General features: G+C 42.3%; 1 protein-coding gene across 7 annotated transcripts in view; it reads right to left on the reverse strand.

Annotated features, from left to right (window-relative positions):
* The window catches only part of RNLS (renalase, FAD dependent amine oxidase), a 268904-nt gene that overhangs the window by 25108 nt on the left and 224217 nt on the right, over window positions 1–19579 (reverse strand). For 4 of the 7 annotated variants that reach the window (XM_027595340.2, XM_027595351.2, XM_027595333.2 and 1 more), the window contains exon 6: window positions 2514–2719. The exons of 1 other annotated variant lie outside the window; for it this stretch is intronic. In XM_027595340.2, coding sequence (XP_027451141.2) covers window positions 2514–2719 — 206 coding nt within the window. Of the gene's footprint in view, window positions 1–2513; window positions 2720–15739; window positions 16115–19579 lie in introns of those variants that run through there. 2 more of the 7 variants (XM_027595345.2, XM_027595373.2) reach the window with 2 other exon arrangements.

A 19579-nucleotide genomic window follows, 5' to 3' on the forward strand; every position in this document is an offset into this window, starting at 1 on the left:
CGCAGAGGGGGTTAAAACTAGCAACCTCATCAGACTACTTTCAATGTGAAATGAGATCACATGTTTGAATGGCCCAGCTCCTGGCTTGCACACTACGGGTGCTCATGATTTCTGATCCCCACTGCCTTCTCCTCTACCCTTGACAGGGCAGGGATCGCAGAAGAAGAGAAAAAAAGGGAAACATCAAATGAATGGAGACAAAGGGGTCTAGGATGGGGAATCCACGCCGCCCACTGCTGCCTGGGGTGCGGGACGCCAGTTCTGTGGTCTCCCGAGGATTTCATAAAATGAGGGTTTGAAGGGCTCTATCATTTGTTTTGTCCGAAAGAGGGGGAAGTGGGAAGAATAGGAGACATTTGGGGTGGAACAGGAGAGGGGGAGGAGGAAAATAAAAAGAAGATAGGGTGGGACCCAGACTAGAAGACATGGCTGGGATTTCCCCAGCACGGGGACTGCGCCTCTGCTCAGAAATGAATGGAAGTTCAAAACCAAAGGGTGCTTCCTCTTTCTTTTCTGTTCCTGTTCCTACACAATCCTTCCCTTCAGTCTATGCACGTGGTAGACCATATCCACACACGCGCATCAATGAGCTTACTGAAGGTAGAGCATGTGCTCCGGGATGGCAAGGGAAGAGGGGTGCACACATTTATTTATGTCAAATTTCAAAGGCTACAATGGACCTCTGAAAAGCACCGGCGAAATGTTCTCCTGGGAATAATAACCGAAAACTAGTTAAATCCTATTATGTCTCTGGATCTGTCATTCCTTATTCCTTTTTCTGAGGTGATATGGGAGATTATCCATCCATCCATCCATCCATCCATCCATCCATCCATCCATCATCTACCTATCATCTACCTATCATCACCGTCATCTGTCTCACAATGTAGGCAAGATCTCTGCCATAATGGCAGTGTTATATTCTGTAGGGTGATGCTCAAGGTACTAGGAGAAGGGTATGGATACTGGAAAATGCAAACTTCTAAGTTTTAATGAAACAACTTACTCCCTTTTCGACTTTGCAGCCACTGTAGATTTTGTGACAACAGAGCTGTAAATGCACTGGGTTAATTTCAAAAGAGAACATCCAAATTGTAATAAAAATCATGGCTAGGGTTTGGATGTACTTTGTGTTCAAATATTTTTTTATTAAATTTTGTGATATTGCACAAACTTTGAGTAGGTCATTTTGTGGTTGGGGCAAGTCTATTTCTATTAACACATTTCAAGTTTGAAGAAATAAGTTGATTTTAACCCATCTTTTCAGCTTATTAAATTATTTTGCGGAAGTCACAAGAAGAAACTCACAAACTCTTGTTCCTTTTAAAGGAATATTTATAAATTGCAAAAGGACTTGCCGTGTAATACATCTAGCTTCAAATTACAGCAACAAGTTGATTTCCTTGTCTTCTTTTTAAAACCAACCTAAAATTGAGTTAGTAGCACATAAAGACATTAGCTATTGAGATTTTTTCAATGCTTTTAAAAGGAAAAAGTAAAGTCTTCTAAAGTGACCATGATACGTTTAAGTAAATATTTTCCCCAAAGTTCCCTGTAAAATTGAACTTGGGAAGACACGGGTAAACACACAGGCATGCTGCAGTATTTTAGAAAGTAATTTACCATTTCCTCTGATTTTTGGAAAGCCCTGCATGTAAAATATACAAAATCTGCTGCGACTTCTCACAATACCATTTTTTCCTAAAGGTTTCCCAAGTTGGGTAACCAGCAGCGTGGATAAATCGGTTAATCCATGGGCTCAGAGATCTTGGGGGAAAATAGTCACTGCTGCTTTTCTCCTCTGCCCTTTGCCCCAACTGTCCCCAAACGGCTTTACAACTGAGTTTATAGATCAAAAGACTTCTTCTACAAATACTCGCAAACTTCCGTTGGAATATGCAGAGATTTTCGGAAAAGTCAACATTTACTTAGTGCAAGGAGCCTGAAGTCTGAGCTAGCAGAGCGATCAGCAGGTTTATCTAACCCAGAAAAACAACTCAAGTAGCTGAATTATACAGGTATTCACCTTTTGTCCCCCCAAGGAGCTTTGCTGGCGGCAGTCAAAACCAAAGTGGGAACTTAATAAAAATGAAAATTGTGGTAGCAAAATACACTTACAAGGTTAATTTGACATACTGCAAAAAACTGGGGAGGTTAAAGTGGTTTCTATGTAACCACAGTCCTGATTTAGAAAAACCCCAGAGAAACAGCTGTACTATGATATATAACCGGCCTTGCCTGCATAGGAAACCCCAGCTTTTCAGGGTGTGTAGGTCTCGAGATGCTAGATTTTGGGGAAAATTGTACGCGGCTCTCATCGAGAAATAACGGGCTAATGAGACCTGTCGAAGTTTACGGTTACACATGAGGCAAACAAATATTTGCTCCAGAGATCACATCGTTCGTTTCTTGAACTACCGAGTGGAAGAGATGAGAAAAAGGGAGTCCATTCTGCTGACTCAGTCAATTCTGATGAAGAAAATCGCGTCCTCACCCGCATATTCTTTGCTTACCTGAGAATGTCTCCATTTCTGGCATTTGGTCGCAACTGGTCGCGGCAGGCCTGGCAAGATGTCTTCCAGATGCTGGAAGATTAGCTCCTGCACAGCCTCGGTGCTGTGCTCCAAGTGGGTGACTCCAAACGGGACAGTGGTGTGAACCACAAGGGAAGGCCCGATTTCGGACGACTCTGGTGTGATGAGGAACACAAGCACACATCCTGAAGCAGGTTAGAGCGAAGCATCTGCCAACATTTCAAGCCAGCTTTAAGAAGGAATCACAATAACCAGACAATAAATAGAGGGCAAACGGACTCTAATCTTGGACCACCCAGTTAGGCTAACTCTGAAATTCAAAATCAAGCTTCTCTGAAGAGGAGGACAGAGTCACAATGTATTTCGGAGAACAAGTCTTTAGCTCTCGCTAAAGAACTAGAAGGAAGGGGAAGAAGAACACCTAGGAATTTCTGCCTTGGGTAAAATCCAATTGATTGGTGTGTTCATCTTCTCTCATCCACTAAATTATAAGTTCTCCAGGGCAGGAGCTGTTTCTTATATATAGCTTATACTCTCCTTAAATTCTGGGAACAAAGTAGATGTTCAGTAAACACTGACTCATTTTCTGTTAAACGGACTGCAAAATATTTTGTTGAAATTATATTAATGCCAGAATAAAATATCTTTACCACGTTCAAAAAAAAAATCAAGCTTCTCTCTAAAAATGGGCTTGACTTCTCTATCTCTCATTCTCTCTCTCAAATAAATAAATACAATCTTTAAAAAAATAAAAAAAACGGGCTTGACTTCATAATATTCTTTATCTTTGAAGCAGCATTAAGAGTGATTCATCACATGGAACTACTTTCCATTTTTGTTTGCCATTGAGGTTTTTTGTTTTTGTTTTTGCTAGATTTTCACAATTTCAAATAATGCACGTCAGCTTTGTACCTTTCACTCTTTCGTGGAATACAGGAAATCAGATGAAGTTTTAAGTTGAAAGCAAAGTGACCGAGGCATTACAAAACACAGTGTTGGCAGGAATGTTAAGAGTTTGCCTGTTATTACAATTTCAAATCATGTAGAAGGGAAAGTTGAGGGAAAACAATCATAGATCTAAAATGCATGAAATAGGGACGCCTGGGTGGCTCAGTTGGTTAAGTGTCTGCCTTGGGCTCAGGTCATGATCCCAGGGTCCTGGGTTCGAGCCCCTCGTCGGGCTCCCTGCTCAGTGGGGAGTCAGCTCCTCCCTTACCCCTCCCCCCTGCTCATGATCTCTCTCTCTAATAAATAAATAAATAAAATCTTAAAAAAAAATTAAATGCATGACATAATAAGACGGTTGGTGCTTTCCCCCACCTTACTGAAAGAAGAGAATATTGAAGTACATAAGGTCCTGACAGGGGTTGGCAAGCCTGATTCTGGAAATTCTAATTTTGGACTGTCAAGGGTAAGACAATGATCTATTTGGGGCAGGTTTGTTTGAACAGTTTTACAAAAAAAAAAAAAACCCGTGGCACAACGTTGAGCCACTTACTTGCTATATGTCCACCTGCCGTCTTTCCATTTTGGCGTTTTTGTTTTGTTTCGTTTTCTCTAACATCAGAATCTTGGTACCTTATCCCTCAGGTCTGTGGTGGGGATTATAGAACCTGACGCCCGCAAAGTGCTTGGCACAATTTCTGGCACCAAGCCGGGCTGCATCAATGTGAGCCATGAAAACAGAAGCAATACACCAGATACAGACCAACGAAAAGGTCCCGCGGTGTTGCCCACATGACACGGTGTAAGGTCCGTAGAGCGTGTGACTCTCGACCTCGGGGGCTGTAAGTTCGAGCCCCACATCGGGTATAGAGATTATTTCAAAATAAAATCTTAAAAAAAAAAAAAATCTTGTCGCCTACCTCGCCCCAGGGAGTGTTCTTTTGGTTCCCAGTTAATAGATTAAGGCAGGCTTGCTCCCAACAAGGGGGTGTCAACCCCACCCCCCTTCCGTTAGGTACCAAATCTTCCCAAAGACAGGGAAAGCTAAGGGGTCGACCTTCTGAAGCATAGAGTTGGACTCTGAGCTGGCTTATCAATGGCAGGCTTCCAAGGCAAGTGAATGCTCGCCACATGCTGAGAATCTGAAGGTGGCACTGACCCAGCCATTTGCTCGCCCGGGGCCGGGGTGGGGGGTCGGGGGGTGCGGTGGTGGCTCGTAACATTACTGAGGGTAGTGATGGTGCCTCGCCAGCTCTCTCCCTTTACGTTAGCCATCTACTCCAAGAACAGTAAAAAAAGGAAATTTAAGACCCCAAATGAAACCGTTCTCACATGACAATGAGAGAACAACCTGGCTGCTTGTTTTTATTGGAATCAGACAAAAATTTTCCAGAATTTAGATTAAAATTTGAATCGCTGCAACCCGAAACCATGAGTTTTAAGGAAAAGCTCCCTCTGCCCCCCCACCCCAAATTAAAGGGTATTTTTAGAAGCTAACGTCCAAAAATACAAACAGCCAACCAGACTTTAAACGTGACTCAGGTTTGGAAATAGAGCACGGTAAAGAGCCACAAATGTGTTAACAGGATTCAGAGCATCGAGTCAGTATAATCAGTATTCTTTGGTCACTGGGAAGGTAGTAACAATGTCATCTTTCTTCTTCTCTTCTTTATTCAGTTTAACAAGTCCAGCACTTAGCTTTTGGCATGTCAAATGGAAGTTCACGGTAAGTCGACAACTATTTCTGTGCACTGGGAGATCAGGAGCTTTAGTCGGAAGGTAAGTACTTGAACCTGGGCATCCTCACAGCCCAGTGGTCCTGGACAACTTAGTCTCTCGGGCCTCCCCTTCGTACATCAATTAAAAGGGACCAGGACTACTTCCCTTATAAGCCTGTCACAAGGATTAATGGGTTAGGATACATAAAAATCTTTCTTCAAACATGAAGTGCTACACAAACGTAACGCATCCCCAGATAATATTCTCGCTTTGACCTCTACGCCATAGCAAGAGCAGCTTTGGAAAGGGATAACAGAGTTGGCTTCTCTCCAAACATTAAGATTGATTATTATATCAACACCCCAGGAACAGTGGCAGACTATTCCTGGATACAGACACAGCAGTTTTTACATGTTTTTTTAATTATTGTAGTAAAACAGACATAATCTACAATTTACCACTTTAACCTGTTTTAAGTATACAGTAGTAGTAGTCTCGCATGTAGTACACCCACACTGTCCTGTAACCGTCACTGCCATCCGTATCCAGAGCTTTTTAAACTCTCCACATAGACTCTACACCCACGAAACCCTGACCCCTCCATCCCCGTTCCCCCCTCCAGCCTCTGTCAACCACCATTCTATTTCTCTCTCTGATTCTCACTACTTTAGGTGCCCCACAGAAATGGAATAATATGCTATTTGTCCTTTTATGACTGGCTTATTTCATTTAGCATGCTGTCTTTAAGGTTCATCCATGTTGCAGCAGGTGTCCGAACCCCCTTCCTCTTTAAGACCGCATAATATTCCATTGTGTGGACGGACCACGTTTTGTGTATGCATTCCTCTGTCCATCCATTTATGCAGGCTTCCACCTGCTGGCTCTTGTGAATGATACTGCTATGAACATGGTGCAGCCATATCTATTTGAGGCCCTGCTTTCACTTCTTTTGGGTGTACGCCCAGACGTGGAATCGCTGGACCATATGGTAATGCCACGTTTAAATGTTTGAGGAATCACCGTATATCAGGTTCCCACAGTGACTGCACCATTTCCCTGTTCCCACCGGCAAGGTACAAAGGGTCTAATTTCTCTGCATCCTCATCAACACTTGTTTTTTATTTTATTTTATTTTATTTTGTTATAATAGCCATTAGTCTACAGCTTTGAGTGGGGTCAAGGCGCTAGGTAGGAGTTAGTAACAACAGCAGAAGCCCCAGTGTCAGAGGTGGGGCAGAATTTCCTTCCACGGCTGATAGAACACTGAGCTCGAGAAGGCTCTCGAGTGAAATACTTACAAAACTGTCCCTTGTCCTCCAAACAGAAACTGAAATTTGTCTTGAAATGAAGGACATTAGCTGCCTCAGATCCATGGTCATATCAGCCATAAAAATAACCACTAACAGGTTAAAACATGCTTAAAGGGGATGCTTGGGTGGCTCAGTCAGTTAAGCGTCTGCCTTCGGCTCAGGTCATGATCCCAGGGTCCTGGGATCGAGTCCCACATCGGGCTCCCTGCTCAGCGGGGAGCCTGCTTCTCCCTCTGCCTCTCCCCCTGCTTGTGCTTGCTCTCTCTCTCTCTCTCTCTCTGACAAATAAATAAATAAAATTAAAAAAACAATGCTTAAAGACACGATGCTACTTATAATAAAATACATTTGTTTAAAGATTTTATTTATTTGTTTAGAGAGAGAAAGCATGAGTGGCGGGGAGGGGCAGAGGGAGAGAGAGTCTCAGCCAAGATCCACATCCAGCACAGAGACTGACGCTCGATCCCACGACCCTGAGATCATGACCTTAGCTGAAATCAAATCAGACGCTTAATAGACTGAGCCACTCAGGTGCCCCAATAAAATACATTTTTAACACAAATCCTAACTCAGTTGTGTTGCTCGAAAGAATGGGATCTGTATGATATTTTAAGATCTCTGGAATGGCTTCATACATAGTCAGTTTTCGTAAGTGTTACCTGTGTGCTTGAGTAGAATTAAATTTAGTTGTTGAATTAAATTTTAATAAGTCCATTAGGACAATCTTATCAATTGTGTGGTTCTAATCAGCTAAATTCTTACGAATTGTCTGCTTGATCAATTACTGAAAGAGGTATATTAAAAATCTGTCCTGATTATGGTAAAATTTTCCAATTTCTCCTTTAAGTCCTGACAATGTTTACTTTATACTGAAGTTTATGCCAGTTTCCGTCTATTTCCTGATACCTTTTAACAATACGCTGTGAACATCTTTATATACATCTAGAAATGCCTTGAAGTTTATTTTCTGTTTTTTATTTGTTCCACTTCTCCAACATTTCTTTGTTTCTTTTTAAAATTAAAAAAAAATTGCCTTCTTTTTCTTTAAACCACTTTTGCCCCTTATTTCATTTTTCCTCTTTACTAGCTTGGACGTTATACACTTGGTTTCTGTTTTTAGGGATTACCCATAGACTTAAGCATCCAAATTAAAGTCAAAAGTTAGTATGTTTATCCTTCTCTAGAATAATATAAGAACCTTTGAATACTTTAATTCTGATTTTATGTTTTTTTTTGGTCCAGGTTTCACGTATTCAGCTTTATTTTAATACACTCAACGTTTGTTTATATTTATCCACAGCTTCCTTCATGGATCTCACAGCTTGTCTCCAAGGTTATTTTCCTTTTCCCAAAGTATCTCATGTTGAAGTTCCTTAATGAGGTTCTGTTGAAGGCTTTTGTTTTTCTAAAAACGTCTTTATTTCACTGTCATTTGCGAAAGATCGTTTTCCTTGGCATTTAATACCACATTGAAAATATTTGCTCTCAGCACTTTAAAGATACTCTTCATATAGTTTAGCTTTTACTGATGCTGTTAAGAAGTCAACTCCATTGGGTTGCAGGTCCTCTGCGGGGCATTTTCCTTTTGTATCTGGATGTTTCTATTGTTTTCTCTTTGCCTTTGGGGTTCTGCAGTTTTACTTGGATATCTTGAGGTGTGAGTTTCTCTTTGCTTCCCTTTTTTGACTCCCTTGAGTTTTCTCAATCTGGAGACTCATTTTTGTCATGAATTTTGGAAACAGTTCTCCCTGTTCTTTCTGTTCTGTCTTCATGGAACTCGGATTAAAGAGAGAGCAGATGCTCTGATTCTATCTTCATGTGTCTTGGTCTCTTTTTAATATTTTCCATTTCTATCTTTCCATGCTAGACTCTATGTGATTTCTTCTGATTTATCTTTCAGTTTACTGTTCTCCCTTCATCTGTGTTTATTCTGATGTTCAATTGGTCCCTTGAATTTCAAATTTAAATTATTTTATTCTTCATCTGTAAAAGTTCTGTTTTTCAGATCTGCATGATCCATTTGGATTGTTTCCTTCTCTTATTTCTCTAAACATAGTCAGTGTATTATACTGTGTATTTGATCATTCCCAAATCTGCAGTCTTTATGAGTCTGATTCCCCTTCACGTTGTTAAGGATGGCTACTGCCGCACGCTCATGATGGTGTTTTCCTTGTGCGTTCTGTGATTTCTTTCTTTTCCTTATGGTGAGCCTGAAGTTCTAGCAACTTCATCTGAGAAATTCTCCGAGGCCTAAGCTTCAAGAGTGTTCCTTTGGAGATTTACTTTCGCTTCTGCCAGATGCCTTGGGGGTAATATTGCCCATGACTACTTTAACTAGATTTTTGGAATATATACTGGCAGAATGAATTCTGGCATCAAATCTGCCTGAGGGTGGATATATGGTTTGGCATCTCAGGGGAGATATTTCATTTCCTTTTTTTGTTTGTTTGTTTTTTCCACCCCACTCAAGGACAGACAAGCATCCCCACTGCCTTATTCTGCCAGATAGGATAGATCAGATACAGAGAAGTTCTTTATTTTATTTTATTTTTTTAGAGAGAGAGCGTAAGAGAGCAAGCACCAGCAGAGGGAGGGGCAGAGAGGAGAGAGAGAGAATCTCAAGCAGGTGCGGAGCTTGACCCAGGGCTCTGTCTCATGACCCTGAGGTCATGACCTGGGCTGAAATCAAGAGTTGGACGCTTAACCCACTGAGCCACCCAGGTGCCCCGCATGCTGATAAACTTTTAAGTCTTGAAGAAACAGAGTGATTTTTCTTGGAAAACAAAAATTATCAAAATTATCTCAACATAAAGGAAATCAGTATAAAGCAAAATATATAAAAGAAATTGAAAACACGGCCAATAAATTAATTTTTAAAAATGACTTCAAGGTCTGGTTGCTTTACTTGTGGTTTGTTTGAACTTGTCAAACTAGTATAATATTTATTATAGACATACACATCACATTTACACACAGAGTAAAATCAGCATAAACCAAGGATGCTTGGAAAGACTGGTGGTACATAACACTGCTCTGGTCAGTGCATTAAGATAAAAAACAGAAATAAAATCTATAATACTAGAAAGAAAGAAAATCATATGGTTGCAAACCATAGTGACCCAACATGAAACTTCAAATAAATTTAAAGATCTTGATATTAAATCGGTTTGCCTATTTACCAGCAATAATTGGCAAGAAAAAAAATCTTAATTCCACAAGAGTTTTTTGGAACTTAAAAAAATGACCCTAAAGGGAAGAGTAAAGCAATGAGAACATTTTCATTTTCTTTCGAGAAATCAGTAAGTGAAGACTTGTTTTGCCATATATTTAAATACCCTCTAAAACCACAGCAATTAAAAATGCCTGATACTGATGGATAATACTAGTCAATGAATTAAAATAGATATCTCTGGAAAGAAATCCTAAAACAGATTAAGTAGTTAGTGGACAACAAACTTAAAACAACGGAGAAAGATGCATTTCTTACATCGTGCTAGAAAATCGGATATATAGAAAATACCTTAGAATATTCCCCTCCCACTTCTGATCCAAATTTGTGACCATTTCTGCTTTCCTACCTACGTAACCGTTCTTTGGTCATGGGCAAGCTCAAACTCCGCGGACTACCTTTCTTCACATACAAAGATCTCAGAGACCTCTTCTATCTGATAAACTTCCCCTTTTTGGCAGGACCTATCAAGGAACAGAGGTTGGGTCATCGAAGGACGGAAGTGTCAGGCCAGCTCTAGGTCCCACCTCCCACAGGGAAGTAAGGAGTGGCGCACACCGTAGGGGCAGGCCAAGGGCATCGAAGAACCGGTGAAAACCTTTCTTTAGTTCCTGAGGCAGACAATGCGCGTGGGGGTGTCTAGGGTGGTGTTTGGTGCTGCAGGAAGGAAGCGCATGGACGGCTTCCAGGGATGACAAAGACGGGGAGGGAGATGACACACACACAGGCTGACCGACTAGCGAACCGTTACCTGCTAACTGGCATGGTGTTGACGGTGCACGGCTGTGAGGTTCAGCAGACAGATGGATGCACGTGATGAACAGGGGACGAGACAAGAAGCAGTGGCAAGTGTCCCTCTCCCCAACTCCAAGCAGAACTGGCTCAACAAGCCTTGCCTCGTAGCCATAAACGTTCTGATTACAGGTGGCCTTTTCCTTTTTAGTCAGCACATCCCCACGTCCAGCAAAGCAGTCCAGCTCCAGCTCTCCCGGAGGAGGGAACACTAGCAGGATGAGGGATGGATGCCGCGGGGCGGGGAGGGGAAGGGAGGCTGAGATGAGAAGATGCACCCTTCTGAGGTCTTCTTCCCTTCCGAACCTTCCTGGCAGAGCCAACCCAAACCAGCTCCTTGATGGCGGGTTTGCTGCTCTGTGTGTCTGTCTTGGGCCCAGATTCAGGAACGAGGCGTTGCTATCCCAAGGGACCACCTGCAGATTTCGTTTGCTCTTTAATAAGCCCAACCTGTTTGTTACGGAGAGTGACAGAGGCCCGAATTCTTCTGAGCGCCCTACCCATGTCACAGGCCATTTCATCACCTCCTACCCGGAGCTTGACCGGTGGGCACCTTCCTGATCTCCGGCTGGGACTGCAGCCGTGATTGTGTAACAAGTATTTATAGTCAATAGACATGGTTTTCTGGTTGTAACTGAGGAGGAAGGTTCCAGAAGTAGAGATGGCTGAAACGACGGTGGGCCAGGCACGCAGGAAAGATGGGTTTACTCACAGTCCTCCCTCTTATTTCATTTTTATCCTATCAGTTTTGAAGAGAAATAGTGGTTTTATTTTCTTCCTTACTCTTTCCCTGTAATAGGGGACTGGATTAATGGATAATAGCGATTGCTTTAAATATCCAAGGAAAAACACTGAAGAGGTCTGAGAGAACAGCCTCATTTCAGAGACATAAATGGCAGGAAGTATAACTCAAGTATAATAGTGGATCCCCCCCCCCATGCCTATTGAAGGTAGTACCTCACTCTTCTAGGAAACTATCATCTATCATCTAAGATTTACAGAAAATTCTGGAGTGCTATGTCCCCACCTAAGGAACAAGATAAATTTTATTTAGTATGAATGAATCAGATCCCCTCCTCCATCCTGATGGCACAGTTTCTGAAGGACATCAATTGAACTTTGGATCTTGACTCAGAAATTCTGTCTCCCACTGCCTGGCTGTATGACTTTCGACCGGTCATAATGTCCCTGTGATTCCTTAGGTCAGTGTTGCCTCCAGATGACTCATGTGACATATTCATAGTTATTAGGCAAAGCAACAACAATGAAATTCTTTGGTCAAACATATTTCTGAAATGCCTGTTTTAAACAAAATTAAATAAAACTTCTTAAAGTCCCTAATAGGATTACGCCCAGTGTGATCCTTTAAAGGAAAAAAATAGTAGGACATTATTTTTGGTGGCTTAAAACTACTTTTATTTAAATTAAAAAAATGTAAATAGCAAAAAGGGTACTCAAACACTGTGAAAAGGTATAAAGTGAAAAATAAATAAAAGTACTGCTTCTACCTTAGCCCTGGCAGTCCCACTCCCCGGGGTAATGGCTGTCAATAGCTTCCCGTGTATCCTTCCAGAATCTTCTACCCATGAGCCTGCCTATCTACTCCCCTCTTCAAAATGGAAATACCCTCCTACTACATCTATCGTTCTTGAACTTGCTTTTGGTCATTTAACATATCTTGGATGGCTTTTGACCAGTTCACGTGGATCTACTTAATTTAATAGCACGGGATTACCACCGTTTATTATTGGTCATCCTTAGCTGGATATTTCTTTTCCCTTTTTCCCAGTTTCTGTGACAAGCAATGAAATGCCGTAATGAGCACATTTATTCATGTACCTTTGTTGCACTTATGTGAAACTATCTCTAGGATAAATTGCTAGAAATAGGATTGCTGAGTCAAAGAGTAAGCACGTTTAAAATTATTTCAGATATAGCTAAAGGGTCCTCCAAAAGGTCAGTCTCCCCAGGAGCAGAGGAGAGGTCTGGCCTCTACATACTCTTTACCAACAGAGTGAGTTTTGCTAAACTGCTAGGTTACAATGTATCTTATTTATCTTTAGTGTCCAGTTAATTAAATGTGAATGTGGTATTTTCGCATATAAACCCAATTTGTATATTCTTTTCCAGTGATGTGCCTTTGTCTTGCCCTTCTGGTGACCCTGGTGCCAAGCTCAGGATCCCGGCACAGATGAAGACCACGTAAAGTGGTAAATTCAGAGGCTGGTGCTCAGGAAATGTTCCTCAGGTGTCGCTTGGAAAACCCACCCATGGAGGCTGACTCACTCCATCTCACAGGGCTCGAGTTCCCGAGCTTCCGTTGAGCTATTGCTCGTGCCTCACACCTCGCTGATGGGAAACCTAAATCTCAGAGACTGACGCATCATGGGAGGAAACAGAGTATTAATGACAGTGTCTTTTACTTGTCTGTTTACTTGCCTATTTTCCCTCTAGACTGAGAGCTACTTGAACTTACGGCTCCTCCCTCAGGACTGGGGCACAGGGTGAGCAATCCGTATTTGTTGAATACCTGGATGAACAGACGGATGAAGGAACAGTTATGCTGTCTGTCCGCACCCACGGGGGCACGGAGCGGGGGGGGCAAGGTCTACTGTTGGTGCAACGAACGGGATGGGCTCAGCTCTCCGGGACAAAGCGACAGTGCATTTAGCATCTGACAGACCTGAATGCTCACTGCCGAACAATTACAGACCTGGTTCTACATGGGACCCGAAGAAACTTTTCCATCAGGGAGTTAGAAATACTAGCTTTAAAAAACGACTGACACACCTCTCAGTTTCTACTCTTCTTTTGGTCTTTGACTTGTTTATTCTAGGCCTGGGGGTGTGCATTTGCCGTGAGTGTCTTTCCGAGCTTATGTATCTAGGGATGCGTGCATTTGCCTTTATTTAAATAAAGGGCAGAAGGGGAATTTTAAAAACCAACGCATATGTATGTTTGTAATTCTTGTTATCCCAGGCTACGTATGTTTGGATTTCTTATGTTTAGCAAGACACACAGACATCCTCCAAACAATCCCCTATAAGACGACCATACTGATAGGCGTTTAGTCTAATATAAACAAGTGTGTAAAACCCCACACGATGAACTGAACGTAAAATGAGAATTCCCCTCAAATTCGTACTTCCAATTTTAGAAGATGTTTCCCCAGAGCTCCAGTATAAGTAAATGTATACAAATTCAGGAAATAACCTCCCAGTAAACAATGGAAAATTGTTCACAGAAGAGTGTGTTCTGCCTTCTCCAGCCAGCTGAGAAAGTAAATGATAACATTCGCCAGTAATCCGAGCTACTTGAACAATAAACAATATATTGCCCATTCCTACCGTACCTGTGAGTGCTGGAAGCAAGAGGCATTGAGATGTGGTCAGGGGGGTGGGAACAGGGGCTGGGCTGGACCACTACCTATTAGAGAGGCATCCCCAAGTCCTGATAGTGGAGAGAAGATGTGAGAAGGCAAATTTGAGGCAAATCGTCAAAGTCAACAAGGCTTCTTTTTTTTTTTTTTTAAAGATTTTATTTATTTGAGAGAGAGAGAATGAGAGATAGAGAGCACGAGAGGGAAGAGGGTCAGAGGGAGAAGCAGACTCCCTGCTGAGCAGGGAGCCCGATGCGGGACTCGATCCCGGGACTCCAGGATCATGACCTGAGCCGAAGGCAGTCGCTTAACCAACTGAGCCACCCAGGCGCCCAGTCAACAAGGCTTCTTAACAGACAAGGTGATCAGTGGAAAGAGCCGACCTATGTAGGGGGGAAGGATGGCCCCAGGACTGGGTGTGGAGGATGGGCAGGGAGTACTCCCAGTCCCAGGAGTAGGAAGAAAAAATACACATTGCCTACACAAATTCATTTTACTATTTCTTTTCCTCTTGGACTGACTCTGGGTCTTATAAAGGGGCTCAAACCAGGTCATAAATGGTGAAAGCCTTCTACCTGGTATTCTACTTAATAGACTCAAGAAGCCCAGGACCTTAAAGGGAAGGCATGGTAGAAGATAGTCAAATACTGACCTCCAGGCTAGTTAGGAGGATCATGTGTGGTGAACACCACCTGCTCAGCAGCTCCTGGCTCTTCTGTGGCAACAGTACCCAAATTTTGACTTAGGGGATTACACACCTTCCCCACTTTGAGCCCCAACAAAGGTGGCCGAGGCTGAACAGATCAGTTAATCCATTCCCCCTGGCCACAGTGATTGGTTCAGCACTGGGTTCAGAAGCCAGGCCAATCGGCCCATGAGGGTCACTGTCCAACAATACTGTTGAGCTTTTGGAAAATGGGCTCTCTTTTTTTATAACTTGGCACTGAAATTCTTGGTACCACCTGGTAGTTCACCATAAATAAACTTAAGTCGGGGGAAGGTAGAGTCAAGAAACAGACAGAAACAAAGTCTTTATGATTTTGGTTCAATCAATCCAGGCAGCTTTACTGTCTTTATGTAAGATCCCGCAGCTTTACTCCTAGATTTTTCAGGAACAATACCAATAAATCCCCCCGGCCCCTTTTTTCTTGCACAAGCCATCTGAGTTGGGTTTTCTGTCACTTGCAATCTAAATGATCTTAAATGTGTGAGGCATCTAGAACTATGTCCAGCACATGTATGCTCGCTCCCACAAATATCAGCTTCCTTTCCTGTTCCTCTCCTGCCTGCTTACCTGCCTTGAATCTTTCTTGGTATCTCCAGTATATCAAGGTTAGATCATATAGCAGTTTCTTTAAAAGCTTGACCAAGTAATTATGGGAAAAACTCTTCCTGGGCCTACTCCATTCTTTTGAGATCCCTTTCAGCTTTAATTTTCTATGAGTCTCTACAAATGGAGGTCTGGTCGGCAGGGGCAGCGAGAAGGAAAGCCGATCCTTTCCCCATCCACTCCCTGCTGTCACCATGTACAAATTCCTGGTCCTCAGAGACTGAAACTAGGAATCCACAGGACCAAGGTGATGAACACATGTTCCTTCATCTGAGCTTTCTCAACCCTTGAGTTTGCTCCAGACTTCAGGACCTTAACTTCCATCCCACTTTTGAGCTTAAACATAGCGAGCTAGTTCGTAGTATGGTGAGAAAAGGTACCACACAGTTTAAGGATGTCTTGGTCTAGTCACAGCTCTGATAGAACACCTACAACAGTTCGAGGACCACTGATACTGGATTCACGCACTGTAATGGAAAAATAATTCTCAGGTGTCACAGCTCTGTGCGAAATCATGTGTAACTAACAATAGCTAAGTGAATATACCCAGAATTGAGACTATGTCGCTTTGTGAAGATATATTAAGATGGAGTCAAGTTTATTCTGAAAATAACATTAGTCTCGCCCACATGTATTTCGATGGATGTGATCTTGAAAGAACACCAGGCCCCTCCAGATTCGTAGTAACTTGAGTTACTCCCATCAAGTGTGCCATGAGTGTCAATGTCATTTGTCATGGGAGTGTCATGGGACAACTGGATTTCCAAGTTCTTGCATGGCCGGGGTTCTTGATGGCGGCCGGTGGCGGTGGTGCTGGGAGCGGGCTGGTAGGGCTGGACGCGCACATGTGCCCACGAGGGTCTGGAGAACCCAAATCTGGGAAGCGGAGGAGGGGAGGAGCAAGTGAAACCTCAAATGACACATTTGGTGTTACAATCTCATCTTGAGGAAATGAATTTTAAAAGCCACTGTTATTTTCAACATGACAGGAAGTATATAGGTTGGGGAAGAACATACAAAGGAAGAGTCTCATTTCCAGGGAAGGATGAATCTCAACGTGTTGAAGGGCGGGTGGTGGAGCCAGAGAAGTCTCCATGGGGAGTCTTCATCAGGATCTCCAGGATAGAGATGTTTACTTTTATCACAAAAGTATGATTTAGAGACAAAGAAAGCTCCAGCTGAAGTCATGGTTTTACTTAAAGCTTAGAGCTTTAGCTTCCTCATCTATAAAGTGGGGAGAGTATTTACCTCACAGAGTTGTCGTAAAGATGAGATGTGATAAAACGTGGAAAGCACTTAGCGCTGCTTAATAAAGATTACGGGGATGGAGTTTTCAAAGGTTGAACAACATCATTCTGGTTTTCATTTTTTTTCTTTGTACTTTTCAAACTCCTGACTCAGTTGTTCTACATTCAGGCTATGGATAGCTCTTTGCTTTTTTTTTTTTTTTTTTTTAATAGAAACGAGTAGTAATGGAGGAAAAACATATGTTCTTATTTGTAATTTAAGACCTAATCAGCACACACCCAAGCTGCTATGTATGCATACACTCACACGGCAAGAGGGAAGGGGGAGACCCATGGTATCCCCAAACCCAGATATATGTTGTGTATGTCAGAGCTCAAAACTCATATGTATTTCTACAACAGGAGGGTCTGAGGTAACATTTCCCTTGCTCCCCATCTCAGAACTTGAGACTTTGACTTCTCCAATCACATTTACTACTGAATTGGAAATTCTGATCATCTTTCAAATAATCCTGACCTTTTCAGAGGAAACAATTTTTTAAAGCTTTCCATTGTGGCAAACCAGGAGGCAGATTTCCGGATTCCATGGCAAAGACAAATCCATGCCGATCAACAGAATCCCTGTTACAGGGCCCTCAGGAGGTTCTGTACAAGGGAAGTTCGCCACTTGGCCAACAAACTCCTGTTTGAGTCCAGGGCTCTCCATCATTCCTTAGGTTCCTGCATTTATTTGCATGTGCGAGAAGCAGATCTGGTTTTGCGCCAGAGACCAGTCTCTCCAGAGGAGTTCTTCCAGGCAAGCTATGTAAATAAGGAGGATTAAACTCAGGAGGCTGATTTCAAATTATAGAATTGTTTCTACCTTCTTTGAGGGAGCAGATATGTTTATTACTGTCCCTTTAAAACAAGGTACATTTTTATATTCCTGTCAGTGTCACTCAGGGATTGCCAAAGACCCAACTAGGATTACTGGCCAGATGAAACCACGATGTCTCGTGGAGCTACGGATACTTCAATTCCGCAATCATTACATACGCTTCAAAATATATATCCTCCAAAATTTTGCAAAAATAAAACAAGGAAAAAAGAGAATATCAGGTTAAACACTGTTGAAATTTTACTTACAAGGAATCCTAACTTATTATCATGTTAAAATATATTTTAATGGGGCACCTGGGTGGCTCAGTTGGTTAAGCGTCTGCCTTCGGCTCAGGTCATGATCCTGGAGTCCTGGGACTGAGTCCCGCATCAGCCTTCTTGCTCAGTAGGGAGTTTGTTTCTCCCTCTCCCTGTCATTCCCCCTGCTTGTGCTCACTCTCTCTCTCTCTCAAACAAACAAACAAACAAAGAATATGTTTTAATATTCCCTGTTGAATGCAAGCACTAGAACTGTCTCATTCACTGAATACCTAGGACAATGTCTGGCCCAGAGTTGGAAGGCAATAAATACTGATTGAATGTATGACTGATGAATAAACTATGCAGACATAAATAATTTGGGGGGCAAAGAGAAAATGCATATATTTCTTTCCTTGTAAAGAACATTCTCCTGCAGTCAATTTTTGGACTTGACTTTTCCTTTTAAAAAGAAATGTGCCATAGGGGCACCTGGGTGGCTCAGTCAGTTGAGCAGCCAACTCTCGATTTCAGCTCAGGTCATGATCTCAGGGTCTTGGGATGGAGCCCTGGTCGAGCTCTGTGCTCACTGAGGAGTCCGCTTGAGGGTTCTCTCTGCCTCTGCCTCTGCCCCTCCCCCCGCTTGCACTTTCTCTCTTTCTCTCTCTCTAAAATAAATAAATAAATCTTTAAAAAATAATATATTAAAAAGAAATGTGCCACAGAATTATTTTAAAATCACCCAAACTTATAAAGTACATAGAAAAGTCATGATCATAACATGAAATTATTACAAAATGAGCATTTTCTTCTCCTAAACATTAAAAGTCATTGTAAAGAAGTACCTGAGGGAGACAGGAGATAAGACACTAATAATTACCACCAAGTGGGATCTTACCATAAACGAGGTAAATTAACATATGCGAAAAGCTTTTTTAAATCGGTAAAATAGATCATTGGTAGTATGCCAATCTCTGGGCTTTATAGTACATTCATGCAGCCACTTTTATTTTATATTAGGGAATGTACTGAACTATTCTTTATGTTCTCTGGGAGAGCAAGTTCATTCTCCCCAGATATTCTGTGTGTTCCCGGACAATTCCTTTTTTTTTTTTTTTTTTAAGATTTCGTTTATTTATTTGAGAGAAAGAATGAGAGAGAGAGAGAGAATGAGCATGAGCAGGGGGAGGGGCAGAGGGAGAAGCAGACTCCCCGCTGAGCAGGGAGCCAGACTCAGGGCTCAATCCCAGGACCCTGAGATCATGACCTGAGCCGAAGGCAGATGCTTAACCGACTGAGCCACCCAGGCACCCCCGGACAATTCCTAATCCACTTGGTGGATAAACTGGAGCCAGGGAACTAATTTTGGTCGGTGGACTATGAGGGGCAGTTGAAGTGTGTCACATCCAGTCCACCTCCACTTCCTTCTTCCCTCCACCCTGACCCTGGGGGCTCATGTTCCAGAAGGCAGAGAGCCACAAGATGAAGTAAGTAGAGCTGCCTGACCTGCCAACGACTTTGTGTAAGCTACAATGTGTCAAGCACGGTGCCCCTGTAGCACTAAGATCTGGGGATAGGCCTGTTAATTACCCTGACTCCCACTTACTGCCTATTTCAAGTGCAGAACTTTAAAAATGAAATACCTTGGAAAGAAACGGACTTAAAGCATCTCATACTTCAGATCTGAGCCCAGATTGTTATCTTTTGTTTTCTTTCATGTTTTGATTAGATCTCATTAATTCATTCTTAATGTACCAAACATTTAATTGAGAAATGACTGTGCGTTAAGCAGTGTGCCAGGTGCTGGAGATACAAAGATGAGCAAAGCAAATCCAGTCTTTGAATTCACAGACCTCCCAACTTGAAGGAGAAACAGACGTTGAACAAATGCAATGTACAGTTTCTGACAATTAAAATACAGGGAGCTATAAAAGGGCAATAGGAACACCAAATGAAACGTGGGAGTGACATTTACACT

Source organism: Zalophus californianus, chromosome 15 (assembly GCF_009762305.2).
Source record: "Zalophus californianus isolate mZalCal1 chromosome 15, mZalCal1.pri.v2, whole genome shotgun sequence".
Lineage (NCBI taxonomy): Eukaryota > Metazoa > Chordata > Mammalia > Carnivora > Otariidae > Zalophus > Zalophus californianus.